Below are 21,136 nucleotides of genomic sequence, written 5' to 3' on the forward strand. Positions count from 1 at the left end.
GGGCATCTGACCGCATGACTGGATCCTGTGAGGTTAGCCCACTCCAAACTACGTCTGTGAGGGGGAAGGCATCTTGCCGTAAAACTAGGTCATTGAGGGAAGGACATCTGACCGTAAAACTGGGCCCTGTGAGCTTAGGCCCCTCCAAAACGGCGTCTGTGAGGTTCGGCTTGTTCCGTACGCAAAATTGCCTTACTACTCAACTAGGGGTCAATGATCTCGGGTCAGAACACCCTTGCCATACTACTAGGGATCAATGACCTCGTGGGAAAATGCTGACATAGCACCCATTATTTTAGACTCGGTGTTGACCATACTAGTACCCTATATCCAACGGTTTATATTAACGTTATTTTTTGCTGTCCCCCGCGGTGTAGGGGGCAACGCGTCCGCCTGTCACCCGGCAGCCCTGGGTTCGATTCATCGGGTCGGGGGTTTTTAATTGTAAATGATGAATATCCCTGGCCTGGGGACTGGGTGTTTGAGTCGTCCTTAACGTTCCTTACCTCACATTCAACATACTACACTTCTGCACTTCCACTTACACCCAGGTTACTCTCATATGTGAAAGTAGTGGCAAAAGATCTGTAGAGGTCGACGCCACGAACAAATATCTTTTTTTTTTAATGTTATGTTTCGTCACAACATCGAAACATACCTCCATTCGTCTCTTTCTAGTAAATGCTTGCAGAACTCTTCTCTAGATTGAAAGTGAACTTTTTTTAGTTCGTAAACTATACTGATGTGACCAATGATTTTTGCGCTGTAGAAAGTGCGAAGAAGTCGTTATCTCACATCGGTAAGTTAAATCAAACAGCTTTATTGAATCACTTTTATATTGATTATTTTCATTGCCTACATGATTATTTTCATTGGTAACTTGTTAATAGACCGCGGTGTTACATATGTTAAATACGGCCCACTTCAGTTTTACTGTATAGAGTGGAGAGAGCGTGATATGGTGAAGTAAAGGGAGAAAAAGACCACCCATAAAAATATCAGAGTGGCAGTTACTCGTGTGATAAATAAATGTGATGAAGGTTTAAACTCTTGTCATCTCCCTAGAAAAATACGTTCAACATCAAAGTATGGCGGTTATACCCCACCACCGTCAGTGTTGAAATATCATCTACTTAAACTTTATGTACTATCGCCATGGACAAGGAACTCGGGCAGTATTATAAACATCGTAACATGAAAACTAAAGAGTCTCTTGAACAGAAGAAAGCTAGCAAGTTTGTAGTTTTATGTGACTGTTGATCTCGTGATAAAAGCCATGGGAACTCCAATTGTATATGGAATCCGAACCACAGAGATGTGACGTAACATTTCAAAAATCTCATGTGTGTTGATCGGGATTCAAACAACGGTCGCCTTAATGAGAATTCAGTAGCAATGTCACTTTCTACCACGTCCCATTGTACTGTACGTTGAAATCAGTATCATACTTCATATACCTCTCCTTGTGTTATATTCTTTCTTTTCGGCAAGGAGATCAGTGTAGCTGGGATATTAATTTCTAAATAGAATATTCAACTTTTAAAATACCCAATTAGTACACGATAAGTCCCGAAGTACAAGCATTAGTATTTTTCATAGAGCTTACCAAACCAAACCAAACCCCATGGCACTACAGCCCTTGGAGGGCCTTGGCCTACCAAACGACCGCTGCTCAGCCCGAAGGCCTGCAGATTACGAGGTGTCGTGCGGTCACCACGACCTAACCTATCGGCCGTTATTCTTGGCTTTCTAGACCGTTATAGAGATTACTTGGACAGTTAATACATGGAAATTTGTGTATATTTTATTGATTAAAGGGTGCTCATAGCTGCCGTTAGAAAGAGTTTAAATGATGACATTCGCTACAAATTGCCTTACACGCTGCCTGTCGCTTTCCGTACATGGCAGAACTATCCAGGTCATCGACAGTGTGCGTACTGGACAAATGTTTATTAGAAAGAAAAGTAAAGAATGTCTTAATTTCCAGCATTAAATGTGACTTACCTGGTCATCTCTTTGCCCACCACTCGAGTGTTTGATGCTACTTGAAGATAGTTCCAAGTGGACGCACCCTTACCCCAGTCGGTGAGGAAGACGTTACCGTCCATCTACAAGTAAACAAATAGTTGAGGAGTTAAACTAATTATTTTGAGAAAAACAACTGCGTTCCTTCACAATTCACATCAATAAGGAATGGAAAATATTTTTCTTTTAATACAACTACTACTAATAATAATATCGATTGGCTATTACGCCTTGTAAGACAGACTTTTTCTGATAAGGGTACGTACGAAACTATGCGCCAATGTAGTTTGAGAGTTTCAAGAATATTAGAAAGTAGCTCTTTTCAGGCACACCACCGTTGGAGGTGAGTTGCATGTATCATTTTAACCACTTACCAGACCTCCTACCATTCTTAAGTTTCTGGCAGTACCAGTAATTGAACTCGGGCCACCGAGGACGGCAGCTAATAGTCCTAACCGTTATGCTACGGAATAAGCCACATGGCCGTAGTTGAATAAGAAGAATGTGAAGACTAGCTAGAAACTACTCAGTTTGGATTTCAAAATAGTTATAGGCTCTCTTTGGATTACCAAATCTTCTCCAAAAATGCTGGGACCAACAGAAAGACGTATTTCCCGCTTCATAGATTATGAAAAGGCATTTGATAGAGTAAATCATGATGAGCTCATCAGAATACTTTTACTAACTGGCATTGATAGTAAACATAAAAGAATCATCAAAAACCTCTACTGACATCAGAAAGCTGTGGTGAACATTAATGATGCTACATCAGACTCTATGGAAATTAAGAGAAGGATTCAACAAGGCTGTGTTTTGTCCCCATTATTATTCAACATCTACACGGTAACAATATTTAAGGCAGTAGCTTATACGGAAGTGGGAATCAGAGTCAATGGAGAATTAATACACACGCTCAGATATTATGCAGATGACACAGTACTCATTGCCAATAATACTGAAAGCCTTAACTATACTTAGACAAGCTGAATACACTGGGCGAAGAAATGGGCCTCACCATCAACACAAAGAAAACGAAACGAATGGCTTTTCTTTTCTTTCTTTTTACAATTTGTTTTACGTCGCACCGACACAGATAGGTCTTATGGCGACGATGGGATAGGAAAGGCCTGGGAGTGGGAATGAAGCCCCGTGGCCTTAATTAAGGTACAGCCTAAGCATTTGCTTGGTATTAAAATGGGAAACCACGGAAAACCATCTTCAGAGCTGCCGACAGTGGGACTCGAACCCACTATCTCCCAGATGCAAGCCCACAGCTGCGCGCCCCTAACCGCACGGTCAACTCGCCCGCTGAATGGCTTTTCGGTTGAGGAAGAGATAAAGCTCTGAAACTGAAAGGTCAACAAATCCAAAAAGTTGACAAATTGGAATACCTTGGTTGGTGGATATCAGATTATTTAAACCCGGATCACGAAATTAAGACCCATATACAAATGACCAGATTTCCGTTCAAGAAAATAAAGTCGTTACCATGTGAAAACGACTTAAATTTAAAACTCAGGCAGTGCAAGAGTCCACCTCTGTGGTGTAGTGGTTAGTGTAATTATCTGCCACCCCCGGAGGCCCAGGTTCGATTCCCGACTCTGCCACGAAATTTTTCGAGAAGTGATACGAGGGCTGGAAAAGGTCAACTCAGCCTCGGGAGGTCAACTGAGTATAGAGGGGTAGGATTCTCACCCCAGCCATCTTCGAAGTGGTTTTCCGTGGTTTCTCACTCCTCCAAGCAAATGCCGGGATGGTACCTAACTTAAGGCTACGGCCGCTTCCTTCCCTCTTTCTTGTCTATCCCTTCCAATCTTCCCATCCCCTCACAAGGGCCCTGTTCAGCATAGAAAGTGAGGCCGCCTGGGCGAGGTACTCGTTCTCTAACCTAGTTGTATCCCCGCGATCCAAAGTCTCACGCTCCAGGACACTTCCGTTGAGGCGGTAGAGGTGGGATATCTCGCTGAAAAACCAACCCTGGAGGGTAAACGGAGTAAGAAAGAAAGAAAGAAAGAAAGAAAGAAAGAAAGAAAATAGAAATGGCAAGATCAGCGTTCAGGAACATGAAGTCGTTACTGTGTGATAACGCCTTAAATTTAAACTCAGACAGCGCATGGTTGAATCATATGTTTGGTTAATTTTTCTGTATGGATTTGAAGCTTGTACATCGAAAACGACCACTATAAAAAGGCAAGAAGGTCTGGAAATGTTGTTTCATAGAAGAATGTTAAAAGTCTCCTGGAGAGAGCCTGTCTCTCTTGCAGAGAGCAAACACTAAGAGAACGCTACTCTCCACCATCAAGTGAAGAAAAATTGCGTGCCTGGAGTGTGTGTTACGTGGTGAAAGTTATGCAGTACAGTATTGCACCTTATTTTAAAAGGCAAAATTGAAGGCCAGCGAGGAGTACGCAGAAAAAGAACGTATTGTCACAAGAACATTCAAGGCTGTACTGGAATAAGAACTGTCGAACAACTCTACCATGTTGCTGAAGATAGAACAACACTGTTCATACGTCCGGGAGACTGGGCACGGCATATAGAATAAGAAGAAGAAATAATCTTCACCAGATGGGCGGCACCAAGACCATCACTGTACTCCAATATACTGCATAGCGTTAAGTACCTGGTTTCACCTTGCTAATATTAAGTCGTACCGGTAGATGGCTCCGCGCTTGCGTGCCAGTAGCAAGGTCTGTCTAGGGAGGTGAAGTCACGAATGCTACTTATGAAGCCGCCATATTGGGTCTTTAAGAGAGCGTAACCAAAGACAAGTGTATTCGAATTTAGCGGATTTCGGTACCGTACATTGAAATAAAAACAAAATACCAACTATTTTTCATAAAGAATTTAATTGGGCATCTACTGTTCATGTATATATAACTGTATAAAACTGTATAACACTTAAATGATATGAACACATTCACAGTTATTTGAATAGGAAGATAATAAACAGAGCCTGATTTTTTTTTTTTTTTTTTTTTTTTTTTGAGAAACAATAATCAACAGAAAAGCTCATGTCCTACTCCTTTACTTCCTTACAACTTGGTCTTGCTGTGTTTCTTATTAATATCATCTGTCAAATACGTAATCTTATTGACAGAAACATAGACATCTGTACAGTGCCTGTGTCATATGATCACCGGTATATGAAATACTGAACTTGAAGTACTGTACTTAAAGTACTAAAAGACAGTTGTAATAAATTACCTTCAGCGTTTACTTTATTAAGAAAGTAATTACCGATACTGCGTTTCTAAAAGGTTATCCCAGTATGCTGACAAACACTGAATGCCTCTTGAGTTGAGTGCATAAAATTATGTATGGTAACTGTTGTTATCCATTCATGTGATATTTCTTTGGGTTCTAAGGCAAAAAAATTGAGCCTCCGTGGCTCAGGCGGCAGCGCGCCGGCCTCTCACCGCTGGGTTCCGCGGTTCAAATCCCGGTCACTCCATGTGACATTTGTGCTGGACAAAGCGGAGGCGAGACAGGTTTTATTCCGGTACTCCGGTTTTCCATGTCATAGTTCAATCTAGCAACACTCACCAATATCATTTCATTTCATCTGTCATTCATTAATAATTGTCCCAGAGGAGTGCGACAGGCTTCGGCAGCCAGCACAATTCATATCCTCGCCGCTAGATGGGGGCTTCATTCATTCCATTCCTGACCCGATCGAATGACTGGAAACAGGCTGTGGATTTTCATTTTTCTGAGGCAAAAATACTCTGCATGTATGCAACAAGAGTGGTGTTCTTAGCTACTCTTAACTAGTTTATTGATAACCCATGCAGCTATATAGTACAAAGTGGTGGTGGTGATTATTGTTTTAAGAGGAAGTACAACTGGGCAACCATCCTCTATAAACACTAATCAGAAAACAAATGCAAGGGGTCCAACACTTCGAAAAATGATGGTATCGGCAAAAAGAAACAGAAGGCCACAAAGTGCGTGGAAATGAAAAACTCCCTAGGCCTCGAAAGCGCTAATGCCGCCGCGGTCGGAAAAGAACAAGTGATGACCAGGAGAGGTAGGATGGGCTAGAATAGGTGAGAGCCTGACACAAGTAAGTGAAAGCAATGTCAAGACTCAGCTAAGGGCCTTGTAGTCACAACCCAAAATAGATTTCCCTGTGTGTGTAGGTAATAGAATAACACCCACGGTATCCCCTGCCTGTCATGAGGCGACTGAAAGGGGCGTCAGGAGCTCCTAACTAGGGAGCGAGCGTGGGTTGGAGACCACGGGCCTTTAGATGAGTCCTAACATTCATGCATATAATAATAATAATAATAATAATAATAATAATAATAATAATAATAATAATAATAATAATAATAATAATAATAATAATAATAATAATAATGGTTAAGAAAATTAAAGCCATTGATAGACACGATTCCATAAGAAATAGAAATTCAGTCACTATTAAGTTGAGTTAACCTAGGTTAGGCTATTTTAGGGATTACATTAGATATTATGTTAGGCTACGGTACATTAAATTACAGTAGTTGGTTAGTGCGAATGAAGCGAGTGTATTTAAGTATTCGTCCACCCATATAATGTACTCTAGAGAGCATTTCAGATGAATGAAATATCTTCTTCTCAATTCTCAATCCTAAAATTCCTTGGCAGCAATTCTTCTCCACTCTTCTCTGTAATCCGCTAATCTCTTCATTTCCACATATTAGCCTGTTCCTACGTCATCTCTGATCTGTCTTGAATATTGCAGTCTAGGTCTTCCTCTTTTACCTTGAATCATTCCTTCCGTGACATTAACTATGAAACCATTGTGCCTAAAGAGATGGCCAATTAATTGGTCTCTTCTCTTTCTTATTGTTGCTAAAAAGGGTCTTTTTTCTCCTATTCGTCTAAGATTTTCTTCATTGGTGAGTTTTTTTGCCCATGAGATCTTTTCCATCCTCCTCTAGCACCACATCTCAAATGCTTCCAGACGTGTCTTATCACCTGCACTAATAGTCCACGTTTCTGAACCATACAAGGCCACACTCCAGACAAAGCACTTAATAAATCTCTTCTTGGTCTCCACATTTAAATTCCTTGATGTATGTAGTATCCTTTTCTTGTAAAAAGCAATCTTTGCTTGGGAAATTCTGCTCTTTATGTCGACTGAACTTTTGCCATCTGGAGCGATTTTACTTCCTAAGTAGGTAAAGACATTTACTTGTCTTAGTTGTATATCATTAATTCTGATGTCGACTGCAATATGCTGGCGGTTGCATACCATAATTTCGGTCCTTTTTTGTATTAATTTTCATGTTATACTTGTCTCTCAATATCTTATTCATTCTTATTAATGCACTTTGTAGTTTTTCTTCGTTCTCCTCTATGATAACTATGTCATCAGCAAATCTTATCATTTTGATTTCTACTCCATTTACCTTTATCCCTTCCATATTCTCTTTACATTCCTCAATGCCTTTCTCAATATACAGGTTGAACAGCACTGGTGACAAATTACATCCCTGCCGTACCCCTTTCTTTATTTAAGCCTCCCATGCTTCACCATTTATGTTTATGATGCCTCTTTGGTTGTTATAGAGTTCATATACTATTCATCTATCTCTAAAATCTAGACCAACACTAGTCATAATCTTCATTAACATATTCCAGTTCACATTATCAAAAGCTTTTTTCTAAATCCACGAATGCAATGAACAAAGTTTTTCTAACGTCTAGCATTTTGTCTATAACCTGTCGTGACGTTAGAATAGCTTCTCGTGTGCCTCTATTTCGTCTAAATCCAAACTGATCTTCAGCCAAACGTGGTTCAGTTTTATTGCTTATTCGGTTATGTATTATTCTTGTCAATTTTTTTGACATGTGCGTCAATAGACTCAAAGACTTCACATTTTTGAGTTCCAGGTTTCTTTGGTATAGGGATTATGAGAGACTTTTTAAAATCTTCTGGAATATAGCTGTAAATAATTGCTGTAATGATGGCAAGCTGGACACAAATTGTTGGTTTGAAGTGATAGGCCTATTGTTTGTTGTGATTGTAATTGCACAGGAACAAGCATTTCAAATATCTGTGAAACATTAGGGTTAGAAAGATACTGTCTGTAGTTTACATGAAAAGGAATGGAATGAAATGGCATATGGCTTTTAGTGCCGGGAGCGTCCGAGGAGGACAAGTTCGGCTCGCCAGGTGCAGGTTTTTTGATCTGACACCCGTAGGCGACCTGCGCGTCCTGATGAGGATGAAATGATGAACACGACACATATACCCAGCCCCCGTGCCAGCGAAATTAACCAATTATGGTTAAAATTCCTGACCCTGCCGGGAATCGAACCCGGGACCACTGTGACCAAAGGCCAGCACGCTAACTATTTAGCCATAGCGCCGGACACATGAAAAGGAAATTTTCATAAACATCATACATTTCATGTTACTTTTCTTACTTGTTTTGAAAGACAATTATTCACTTTCTTTGGGAGGTTTCCTATTATATGTCCAGGACTTGGGTGGATTAGGGACGTTGAAAATTGCGATGGAATTCCACTTGAGCAGTTTTCGTCCATCTGCCCCCTTTAGTTCATTTTGCGATTCTTAAAAATGATGCTAGATAAAAATACATAATAAGACCTATACATATAAAACATCGTTCATATAAACATATTATTATTCAGGAATAATACGAATGTATAACTTCACTACACTCGCACAAGACGGAATTATCTGTAGGTTGCCATTTGTCACGTCTACAGTTTTGTACCCGCGGAGCTCTCCTTTGCTTATCTCTCGGGAAGCGAAACACTCTAATTCCGTCAGTTGTCTTATTTTGACAATTTGGTGCGGCGCAGTATCCCATTTTCTTTCAAAATAAAAGTAATAACTCACATCCTTACATCGAGGACGCCCACATAACATTGATATTTAAGACCCAATATGGCCGCCACCGCAAAGGATTGTGGTAGCGTGACCAGACCTCCCTAGACCGACCTTGGCCAGTAGCAAATAATCTGCTTTTGTTCAGTCAGGCCGGTGCAGAGGACGCCACCGTAGTCTAGCCAAGTACTTGTAACAGCTTCGTAAATGGCATTTGCAAAGTAGTTGAAGCTCGTATAAAATGGTGGTCGCTCTCACCAATAAAGGTCCATTAAGATATCTTTCCATTAGCTTCATATTTTTCGGAATGACTATCAAGTCACACTACTTTGCTGGCAGGACGTAGTGCTTACAGTGCCCTATGTCTTCTAGTATGGGCTAGAGCAATATTGTTACTTTCATTGATCTGTCTCAGCTTTATCCTTGGCTTTGACAAGATGAAAGTGACTGAGGTATGAGTGATGCTAGTAATGCCATTCCTTATGCAGCCAGTCCCTGCTATGAATGGTGTGAAAATGTTGCTCATAGGGTCAGTTGGTGCATGCATTTCAGTGGGCTTGGCAGACTGATATGTAATAGCAACTTCTGGCTCGGTGAGGAAAGCAACGGGAAACTACCTCACTCCTCATTTCCCTAGCACGCCTCTTCAGTGATGCCTAGGCCATTTATGACAGCTGATGGCGGAGCTGTTGAGGATCCAACCAGCCTTCGGGCTGAGGACTAAACATACATACATACACACAATAACATTGCGCAACGAAATCATGCGATCGCATTCCGACATATAGCCCCGGATGTGGAGATTACATTCAATGTTTTAGGTACCGTTTGTTTGGAAATATGAGACAAGAAACTAGACACCTGGTTGGCTCAGTTTAACGTAATATAAGGCATTTTTTTTGTTTTTCCACAATGGGGTGTTCAAGTTCTTGGCTGAATGATCAGCATTAAAGCCTTCGGCTCAGAGGGTCCCGGGTTCGATTACCGTCCGGGTTGTTGATTTGAATCGCGTCCGATTGATTATTCTGGCTCGGGGACTGCGTGTTTGTGTTTGTACAAACACTCTCCTCTTAATATTCACCTCACTACCAATAGCCAAAGAAACACGCAATAGTGATTACATCCCTCCACAGGGTTGACGTCAGGAAGGGCATGTGGCAGTAAAACTAAGCCGAATTCACATGTGCGCCGCAGTTTACATTGGTGAGCCCACAGGTGTGGGAAATGCGGTGGAAGAAAAGTTATTGTTTTTTCTTGTACTTAGGCCTAGTGTCTCAGGCCCGTATTCACGAACGCGAGTAAAAGCTTTTATCTTAGTTTAAAGCTACGTAAACCGTAATAACAGTTTAGTTTGTATTCACCAACATTATCTCGGTATAAAATCTTACCGGAGATTGGTTGGCCGGTAAAATGGGAAATCTAAAATAAAAGCCTTCCAACGTGGCAGCTCGTAGACAGCTGCGAATACTCAATTGAAAAATAAAATCACAGCGTTTTAGATTATGCAGTTAGGGCCTAATAAACGTTCTAGGTGAATAAAAGAACGCGCGACATATTACGAGGTCTACTACGACACTGATTTTTTTAGACACATTTCAGGTTATCTAAAGCACCGACACTGTCGTGGTTGAACATAACCTGGAATTCTTCCCACCACACAGGTAGGCCTGAGATGAATTCTCGATTATAGCTTATATCTTGTACGATGCACGAATGGGTGACTTTTTAATGAAGAATTAAGGAATTCTGCCTTATGTTTTGAGTGAAATACACTGACTGACAGAGCAAATGCAACACCAAGGAGGAGTGGTTCGAAAGGGATGAAAGTTGGGGAAAAAACAGAGACGGCACGGACGAATAATTGATGTTTATTTCAAACCGATATACAGGTTACACAATGCGCACGGCATCGACTCAGTAGGATGTAGGACCACCGCGAGCGGCGATGCACGCAGAAACACGTCGAGGTACAGAGTCAATAAGAGTGAGGATGGTGTCCTGAGGGATGGTTCTCCATTCTCTGTCAACCATTTGCCACAGTTGGTCGTCCGTACAAGGCTGGGGCAGAGTTTGCAAACGGCGTCCAATGAGATCCCACACGTGTTCGATTGGTGAGAGATCCGGAGAGTACGCTGGCCACGGAAGCATCTGTACACCTCGTAGAGCCTGTTGGGAGATGCGAGCAGTGTGTGGGCGGGCATTATCCTGCTGACACAGAGCATTGGGCAGCCCCTGAAGGTACGGGAGTGCCACCGGCCGCAGCACATGCTGCACGTAGCGGTGGGCATTTAACGTGCCTTGAATACGCACTAGAGGTGACGTGGAATCATACGCAATAGCGCCCCAAACCATGATGCCGCGTTGTCTAGCGGTAGGGCGCTCCACAGTTACTGCCGGATTTGACCTTTCTCCACGCCGACGCCACACTCGTCTGCGGTGACTATCACTGACAGAACAGAAGCGTGACTCATCGGAGAACACGACGCGACGTTCCGCCATTCCCTCATCCAAGTCGCTCTAGCCCGGCACCATGCCAGGCGTGCATGTCTATGCTGTGGAGTCAATGGTAGTCTTCTGAGCGGACGCCGGGAGTGCAGGCCTCCTTCAACCAATCGACGGGAAGACGGAAAATTGTTCTGGTCGATATTGGAACAGCCAGGGTGTCTTGCACATGCTGAAGAATGGCGGTTGACGTGGCGTGCGGGGCTGCCACCGCTTGGCGGCGGATGCGCCGATCCTCGCGTGCTGACGTCACTCGGGCTGCGCCTGGACCCCTCGCACGTGCCACATGTCCCTGCGCCAACCATCTTCGCCACAGGCGCTGCACCGTGGACACATCCCTATGGGTATCGGCTGCGATTTGACGAAGCGACCAACCTGCCCTTCTCAGCCCGATCACCATACCCCTCGTAAAGTCGTCTGTCTGCTGGAAATGCCTCCGTTGACGGCGGCCTGGCATTCTTAGCTATACACGTGTCCTGTGGCACACGACAACACGTTCTACAATGACTGTCGGCTGAGAAATCACGGTACGAAGTGGGCCATTCGCCAACGCCGTGTCCCATTTATCGTTCGCTACGTGCGCAGCACAGCGGCGTATTTCACATCATGTGCATACCTCAGTGACGTCAGTCTACCCTGCAATTGGCATAAAGTTCTGACCACTCCTTCTTGGTGTTGCATTTGCTCTGTCAGTCAGTGTATACAATGTGCAGGCTATGATTTGTTTTCTTATTCTCTACGTTGCTAATGCTTTCTGACACCAAATTCAAAAACAGTTCACTCTCTTGGAAAAACATATCAGGCTTATTTCTTCGTTTCTACTCAATAGCGCACATAATTTACGCAAATTATTTTCAAACCCCGAATGGAATCAAATACTTGTTTACACTTCGATAGTGGCGACAACACGTACTCATTTCATTTCCGTGCATCAGTATGAAAGATTTATGGTTCAAATTCACACTGCAACGAAAACGTAGTTATGGCAAACCGACATTATAAATTCTGTGGTGAATACGGAAGTGAGCTTTATCCGAGATAATGACATAATCAGAGTTTTGGAAATCTAAGATAACAGCAAAAGTAATTGACGTTGGTGAATACGGACCTTAGTAATGTAACATTCAATGGTTTCCGTGTCTTCGTTTTGTCTTACTGTATCAATGTTATATAGTAGTGTAATTAAATAAGGTGTATATCATGTTTTATTCCTTTTGTCTTCACGGTTAGATGCGTTTTATAACCGAGTGTATAGCGTTAGAGCATTGACATAAATGGTGTTATAATTAATTATGTCTCACAGATTTGAACAACTTTTCATGAGGACTGTCCAATGGCATCATATGGCGTCACTGATCTTTCTGCATCGGGATGTCTAATAAAAATTAAATATTGCTGGTGATGCTGAGGACGCGAATTTAGGTTACGTTTAATATAGGCCTAAAAGTGAGAAGTTTGGTTAAATTACGTATGCTTGAACCCATACTTACAACACACTAAATGGCTCCTAGAATTTGACATCTACTAAGCTACGTGAGCTACACAGCATTGGATACTTACCTTACCGAGAAGAGCATCCTTCATGTCGGATAACCACGACGAATTTCCGTTGCTGGAGAAACCGTGAGTGATGAAGAAGGTCGGTTTACTGCCATCGAAGTCAGAACCGTCAACAGAGGGATCAGGTCTCGTGATAACATTGAAGCGTTCTGGCGAGTTCCTGTAAAATATTGCTCGTTAACAACAACGACAATAATAATAATAATAATAATAATAATAATAATAATAATAATAATAATAATAATAATAATAATAATAATAATAATAATAATAATAATAATAATAATAATAAATCATCATCATCATCATTATATATATAAAATCAGATTTTTGTCTGTACATTGCTCAGAATTTAAAAATAATATTGAACTTCACTATAGGTACCTCTGCGGAGGTTCGGACCTGCCTTCGGACAGAATAACCCTTACCTTCACTATAGGTCGTGTCCACAGTAACACGGAAATGCTCTTTTTAATTTTCCGTAATGTCTGTCTGTCTGTCTGTCTGTCTGTCTGTCTGTCTGTCTGTCTGTCTGTCTGTCTGTCTGTCTGTCTGTCTGTCTGTCTGTCTGTCTGTCTGTCTGTCTGTCTGTCTGTCTGTCTGTCTGTCTGTCTGTCTGTCTGTCTGTCTGTCTGTCTGTCTGTCTGTCTGTCTGTCTGTCTGTCTGTCTGTCTGTCTGTCTGTGCATCGCGAGAAAACGGCTGAAGAGAATTTAATTAAAATCAGTATTTAAAGTAGAGGAATAAATCACGACAATCTACGCCATAAATAACTTTATTCACGCTGAGTACAATGGTAGTTTATAGGAAGCCCTAAAATGTAATTCTCAAATAATTATGTTATTAGTGGTCCTACTGATAAATACTATATATCTAAAGTTATACAGTATTCAATTTCCGATCAGTTATGTCTTATACATTTTTACCGTACCGGCTATGATAACAGAGATATTCATTAATTTGGATTTTTGTTGAAAATTCTGTCAGCCTCGAGTCCCGAGAAGATGGGTAAACAGATTTTAATGAAAATCGGTGTGTAAAGTCGGGGAATAAGGAACTCTAGTCTACGCTATAAATAATTTTAAAAGTTCCGTAATATCACAGAGTCGGAAGAAAACTAAATGAGAAAGCCTACAATATAGAAAGCTCATAAAATTGGTCAACAATATCATTACATTGACCATTGTTTGTTGTGATGTGCTTTGTGTCTTGTGCTGCATTCATCTTTGATAGATGGGATTACTGCTGCGTACCGAGCATAACAGCATACCATTCCTCTGGTTCACAAAATTTTCTGACACTACTGGTATGTAACACACTGGTTCATCATAGCTTTCCAGCTATTCAGTCCCTACTTGGAGACACTGACTAGGATGAGCAGTGTGCACATTTAACGGAATAATGGCAGAGGAGTGTTCGCGGCTGTCTGCAGCCTGGTCATTCCAGGACTGGAATTTTGGACTGTTAGATCGGCAGCGTAGTACTGTTCGTTAAAAGTGAGAATATGCGCGGTTTTTCATTTGATGGGTCGAGTAATGTGTATGATAACATTACTTTTAATCGCTACATTCCTACTGAAGTCATTGTAATGACCTATGTTGACTTCAGTTAGGAAAACAACAAAGACAATCCTTCTGAGAATTCCGTAGCAAAGCACGGGTACATCAGTTAGTGATTAATAAGAAGAAGTATCAGAAAACGCAGGAAGAACAGTATTTAGAAGTAAATCCAGAAGGAAAAGTGAGTAAGTGTGTAGAAGGGAGGGGGTGCAGGATGCCCAGAGAAATCTACGGCACGCAGAGATCTGAACATTTTAAGATAGGTGGATGGAAGGGCGTCTAAATGCACTTCGAAGACGGAGTTTTAATTTTTGCGTTCGTTAGTGAGTTATGCACGAAAAACTAGTTAAAAACATGTGTTGGGGATATGATATTCCATAGTGCTGTCACCAAGATTTAAATGCATAGATTCACTCTCGCTACGTAACGTGCATGAGATATGTAATACAAGTCAAGGAGCCACTTCAACTCCATGGCGTAGGAAACCATTTTCGGTCCACGACACGAGGAGTCATATTCCGTCTGTAATATCCGGAACTGTTTTGTCTGCATATATGTGTGCGATGCCCAGCCAAATCTGAAATGTTTAATATAGGCGTATTTTATAGATGAATATTTATACAAATAAAGACCTCCTTTCATTAAGTAGTATATTACTTGTCGTTTTCTTTTTTATTTACTTATTTCATATTTATCCGATATTCATTCATTCACTTAAAAGTCTAGGGAACACGAAGTTTTGGCTATACCAGCAGCAAAACGTGAACATTATTTTCTTTCAACTAACTTAAACATGGTTTATTTAGAGGAAACATACAGTAGACATAAGATAGATAATAAACAAGGAATAGTAATACGTATATCAGTCAAGGTGCCATTTCAATTCCATGGCACAGGAGAAGCCATTTTCGTTGAGTCTGTGATATCCAGAAATGATTGTCTGTGTGTATGTGTGCGATGCCCATCCAAATCTAGCAGGCAGAGATCTGAAATGTCGGTCATAGGTGGGCACAGAATTTCACCGATCACGGATGGCTGTGTCGAAGAGCAATTCCTGCTCCGAGAAATGAAGCTGTCAACGTCATCGACAAGCAACTTTTACAAGAATTACCCGGTTTTCTAGAATTTGACCAGTCTGTCGACACGACATGTAATACTAAGGTCGTCTTACGGGAAGTCGTGAGGACGCGGGGTAAGAGGTGCGAGGGTTAAGCTTGACTGACGCGCATGCGCGTATCTCAAGTCTCAAGGCCTGACAATAAAGATCTGCTCCGTCCGCGGTGACTTCCGAATGGAGGTTCTGTCGTGAAATTTCAAAGTGGTAGTGCCATTGTACCTAGTTACACATTTACTTTATGAACTGCATGATGAACAGTTTGATAATTAATAAATATACATTGATTTAGAGAACTCTGTCCCAGTGCGCGCCGCGGCCTCTCGTGCCAGACAGTTATGTGACGAGGAGTCCTCAGCGCAGAAATAAAGCCCTTCCCATTAAGTGGTACGCACGCTACCCCTACACCACGGAGCTGACCTAGAATGCAAACTAGTTGTATTCGTATTCCATAAATCATACACAAGTTCTGTGACAGCTGGAAATAGGTTGTGATATTTTTAAGTAGTTTTATCTCAGAGCTGTCGAGTTCCTCCCCTGCTGTTTTTTATCTAATGTATTTCCCGCAGCATTGTGATTATTTTAAACCGATAAATTGTGACAGCTGTTCTACATTGTTCAAACGCTATCATATTTTTCTTGTAGAAGACATGTGGTATTCTTCTGTAAGAAAGCATTTGTTTATAAGAAACTAGCGGAAATAACCATCTTTCGCACGAGTATTCCTTTTTTAAAGAAAATAATAAAGAAAGAATACATCGCCTACAACCAGTTCACAATTTGTATGAACATGCTATGCCTAGACATCTCCGTCAAGAAATCGGCCATGCTCTTACATGAATCACTAGCCGGTGTTGTAGACTACGGCTTGAATCTTGGGAGACGTATCTAACCTCACGGCCACGCGTCATTGTGACGTATATTAAATAAGAAAGCGCAGAAGAAAGACAGCTACCACCGCCAAAAATGAGGAATAGCCGTTCGTTGAATACCTACACAATATACACACTTCACAGGCTTATTTCAACAATGATTGAGTCACATTCTTGCGTCATCAAACACATAAAATCTCTCATTTTCAACGAACAGAACAGAACAGAACAGAACAGAACTAGAAGGAAAGCTGCCGACTGCTCCATTTTAAAATATTGTTTGCCTCCCACAACCCAGATAAAGCCACGGCATGAAAATATGAGCGAATAGTACAAAATATAGCAGACTATTATAGCAGCCCGTAATCAATCACTCCGACACGCTGCCCCCTTTACTCCAGTATTTTTTCCCATTAGGACTGATTATTTTATAAAGTTCTTTTTTTCTTTCTTTTACAGTCTGCTTCACGTCGCACCGAAACAATTTATCTTTGACGATGAGATAAGAAAGGGCTAGGAGTGGAAAGGAAGCAGCCGTGGCCATAATTAATGTACAGCCGCAGCACTTGCCTGGTGTGAAAATGGGAAACCACAGGAAACCATCTTCAGGGTCGCCGACAGTGGGGTTCCAACCCACTGTCTCCCGAATACAAGCTGAGAGCAACGTGACCCAAAACACGCAGTCACTCGCTCGGTATATAAAGTTACTTATGACCTAATAGCACAAACCGTTACACTACGGAGGTAGACTATAAAATTAAATAATTTGGTATATTTAAAGTTATATTATACTTTTCATTTTCTCTAATGGTTTAATCCCAGCTGTACAGTGGCATTCTCATGCTATATACGACACACTACCCATCTCAAATAATAGATGGCATTGTTCGCCCTACACGCCTGTACCGCCATCCGCGAGCCGGCTCCATTCAGTCACGTGTGTGGAAGTCCTCTGTCGACGTTATAAACTTCCTCCGTTTACCCTTAAGTAACCTGTTTTAAATTATGTTTTTAACCACAGATTTCGGAAAATCCGTTTCTATAGCGCATTATGCAGTTCAGAGCAAAGGTGAACTAATAGAGACACGAGATTACAGTATATTCACACTTACTGTTCTTCTTCTTCTTCTTTCCCGTATCACATCTCTTCATTCATAACTTCGGAAACACAAAGGAAAATGTACGTGGAATAATGAGACGGGCTAATATAAATCAATCGTTCGTCCTGTAAAACAAAATTCACCGCCTCCAGACTTAATTTACTCTAACTGATCAAAAGTGTCCGGATACCTTCCGTAAACATTGCGGCCACAGTCCGGCTCCGGTTAGCATGCTGGCCTTTGAATTAGAGGATCCCGGGTTCGATTCCCGGTCGGGTCGGGGATATTAACCTTCATTGGTTAATTCCGATCGCTCGGGGGCTGGGTGCGTGTGCCCTCTTCATCGTTAGAATACATCATAGGTAGGGTCCCATCCTCACAGACACGCAGGTCGCCTATAAGGCGTCAACTTGAAAGACCTGCACCCGGCCTCTTCGGAGGCCACACGCCATTATTATACTGCGACCACAGAAAGGTGGCTCAACGCTCGATGTTGTGAGATAATTGCAGATGGATTGAGCGAGGTAATTTAGATGGTTATTGGTTGCCCGCATCGGCAAGCAATCAGTCTCATAATAATAATGTTATTAGCTTTACGTACCACTAACTACTTCTACGTTTTTCTGAGACGCCGATGGGCCGGAATTTAGTCCCGCAGGAGTTCCTGTACATGCCATTGAATCTACCGACATAGGGCTGACGTATTTGAGCACCTTCAAATTCCATCGGACTGAGTCAGGATCGAACCTGCCAAGCTGGAGTCAGAAGGCCAGCGCCTTCTTCTTCTTATTCTTCTTCTTCTTCTTCTTCTTCTTCTTCTTCTTCTTCTTACCCCTCCCCCACACTTATAAGGTCTCCGGGGCGAACTGTGTCGCACACGTGGATTTGGCCCTGTTTTACGGCCGGATTACCTTCTGATGTCAACCTTAAGTGAAGAAATGTAATCACTATTTCGTGTTTCTGTGGTGATTGTTAATGTTATGTGTTGTCTGAATATGTAGGGGAAGGTGTTGGGACGAAGACAAACACTCAGTCCCCGAGTCAGAATAATTAATCAGACGCGTTTAAAATTCCCCACCCGGCCGACGGCAATCGAAACCGGGATCCCCTGAACCGAAGGTCTCAGCACTGACCATTCAACCATGGAGTCAAGACGCAAAGGATAAGACATAACAATAGCAAAACCATGGTTGGGAAGTCCACGTGTTCTGACTAACAGGTAGCTTCAAGCGATAAAGGAGGTAGTCCGAGAAAATTCCACGACGTCTTGGGATACGATCTCCCGTGAATTCCCCTGTGCTAATAATTGTGTTTGAAACGTGCTTCTCTATGGGACTGAAAGGTGGACATTGAACGAACAAGAAATAGGAAGTATAGAAGCAGTAGAAACGTGGATAAGGGAGAATTTAATCGCACTGGTATGACAGAAAAGAAATGCAATAATAAAGTATGAGAAAGAAGTCTCATTAGTAAAATCGAGTGAATGATGATAAGATACAGCGTCTTCCTCTGCAACATCTCCGAGGGAAGAACGGCTGGGAAGAGAGCTTCTGTAGTACCTTACGCTTCTGTATCAGCTGCAGGCTTTACTCCGAGTTGAAAAGACTAGCTCAGGACAGAAACCCAAGGCTGCAAGCGACAAGGCCTGGTCTTTGGAATATGGTGGTGATGAGCACCATGATAGATACAAGGGCTGGCGATAAAGGCTCAAACACTCGCGCATAAACCGCATCACCGATGAACGCCAAGCGCCACGTTCTGTGGTCCAAAGAACGTCGTCACTGGTCCGTGAACATTCATAGGCGCGTGATTTGGAGAACTTAAACACCCTGTCAGATGAGAGGGTTTGGACGTGGTGAACGCCAGGCGAACGATGCATGCCAGTCGTTATGGTGCCCACAGTGATGTTCGTAGGACGTGGGATGAGAGTGTGGGGATGTTTTCCATGAAGGAACTTGGTCTTCTGGTAATATTACAGAACACCTAAAAGGCGAACAGTTATAAAAATGTTCTTACCAGCCGCGTATTGTCGATATTATAACACCAGTTCAGTGATGATCACAGTGAGTTTCAGTATTGTAATGCTTCCTTTCATAAAGCGGGGTCTGTTCATGAGTGGTTTGTAGACAATAAGATTCCGGAAATGGACGGGCCAGTCCAGAGCCCCGAATTTAGTCCTATCAAGCGCCTCTGCGATAAACCAGAGCAATGACTTCGGTTCAGAACCCAAAAACTACGGCACAAACTACGCTTCCTACAACGTTGCAGGAAGAATAGTCTGCCGTTCCCTCGGAGACGTCCCGACACGTGGTATGGGCCCTACCTTTAATAAAGGTCATCCCCGTATCAATGCCTCCTTCTGAAATAGTCTTCCGTTCCCTCGGAGACGTCTCGACACGTGCTATACCTTTAATAACGGTCATCCCCGTATCAATGCCCCCTTCTGGAATAGTCTTCCGTTCCCTCGGAGACGTCTCGACACGTGCTATACCTTTAATAACGGTCATCCCCGTATCAATGCCCCCTTCTGGAATAGTCTTCCGTTCCCTCGGAGACGTCTCGACACGTGCTATACCTTTAATAACGGTCATCCCCGTATCAATGCCCCCTTCTGGAATAGTCTTCCGTTCCCTCGGAGACGTCGCGATACGTGGTATACCTTTAATAAAGGTCATCCCCGTATCATTACCCCCTTCTGGAATAGTCTTCCGTTCCCTCGGAGACGTCGCGATACGTGGTATACCTTTAATAAAGGTCATCCCCTTAGCAATATCCCCTTCTGGAATAGTCTTTCGTTCCCTCGGAGACGTCCCAACACGTGGCAGACCTGTAATAAAGGTCATCCATGAATCAATATCCCCTTCTGCAATATTTAGAGAACAGTTTTAAGTACGTGTCCGGATACTTTTAATCACGGAGTGGATATACGAAGCAGAGGGATGTGTTGACCATGATGCCACACAGCTTATAGATCACGAAGAAAAACCAGTGTATATTTGCACAGGTAAATATACCGGCGCGAGCTGGCGTATTTGAGCACCCGCAAGTACCACTGGTCTGAGCCAGGATCGAACCCACCAACTTGAGTTCGGAAATAGCTCTTTACCTTCTGAGCCAATGATAAACATATGAGTGGATAACTCACCTGGTGTATAGGTAGAAATTAGTCTCGATCTCCTCTGGACTCATGGGGGAGGGAAGTGGTCGTAGTAGAGTTTTCCACGGTTTCTCCATGGAGAAACAGCCAAGGGGCTCGAAGCAAACTTCATCTGCAACAAGAAGAACATCGTTCGTTATAGATCGCAAATAAATTCCACAGACTACACAGTGAAGATCACAAGTTGGTTTTATAACCCTCCAACTACTTAAACGGTTTATGGACACGCCGAGATCCAGGAATTTATTTCCGCAGGTAAATATACCGGCGCGAGCTGGCGTATTTGAGCACCCGCAAGTACCACTGGTCTGAGCCAGGATCGAACCCACCAACTTGAGTTCGGAAATAGCTCTTTACCTTCTGAGCCAATCAGCCTAGCAATTTTGTCAGTACACTGCAAA

The 21,136-nt window shown here is 42.4% G+C and overlaps 1 protein-coding gene across 1 annotated transcript in view; it reads right to left on the reverse strand.

Annotated features, from left to right (window-relative positions):
- Positions 1 to 21,136, reverse strand: part of LOC136875629 (inactive pancreatic lipase-related protein 1) — a 104,130-nt gene that overhangs the window by 38,962 nt on the left and 44,032 nt on the right. The window contains exons 2-4 of the mRNA XM_067149170.2: positions 20,724 to 20,847; positions 12,935 to 13,094; positions 2,005 to 2,108 (exon numbers count right to left, since the gene is read on the reverse strand). Of these exons, the coding sequence (XP_067005271.2) occupies positions 2,005 to 2,108; positions 12,935 to 13,094; positions 20,724 to 20,847 (388 nt within the window). The remainder of the gene's footprint in view (positions 1 to 2,004; positions 2,109 to 12,934; positions 13,095 to 20,723; positions 20,848 to 21,136) is intronic.

Source organism: Anabrus simplex, chromosome 6, assembly GCF_040414725.1.
Source record: "Anabrus simplex isolate iqAnaSimp1 chromosome 6, ASM4041472v1, whole genome shotgun sequence".
Lineage (NCBI taxonomy): Eukaryota > Metazoa > Arthropoda > Insecta > Orthoptera > Tettigoniidae > Anabrus > Anabrus simplex.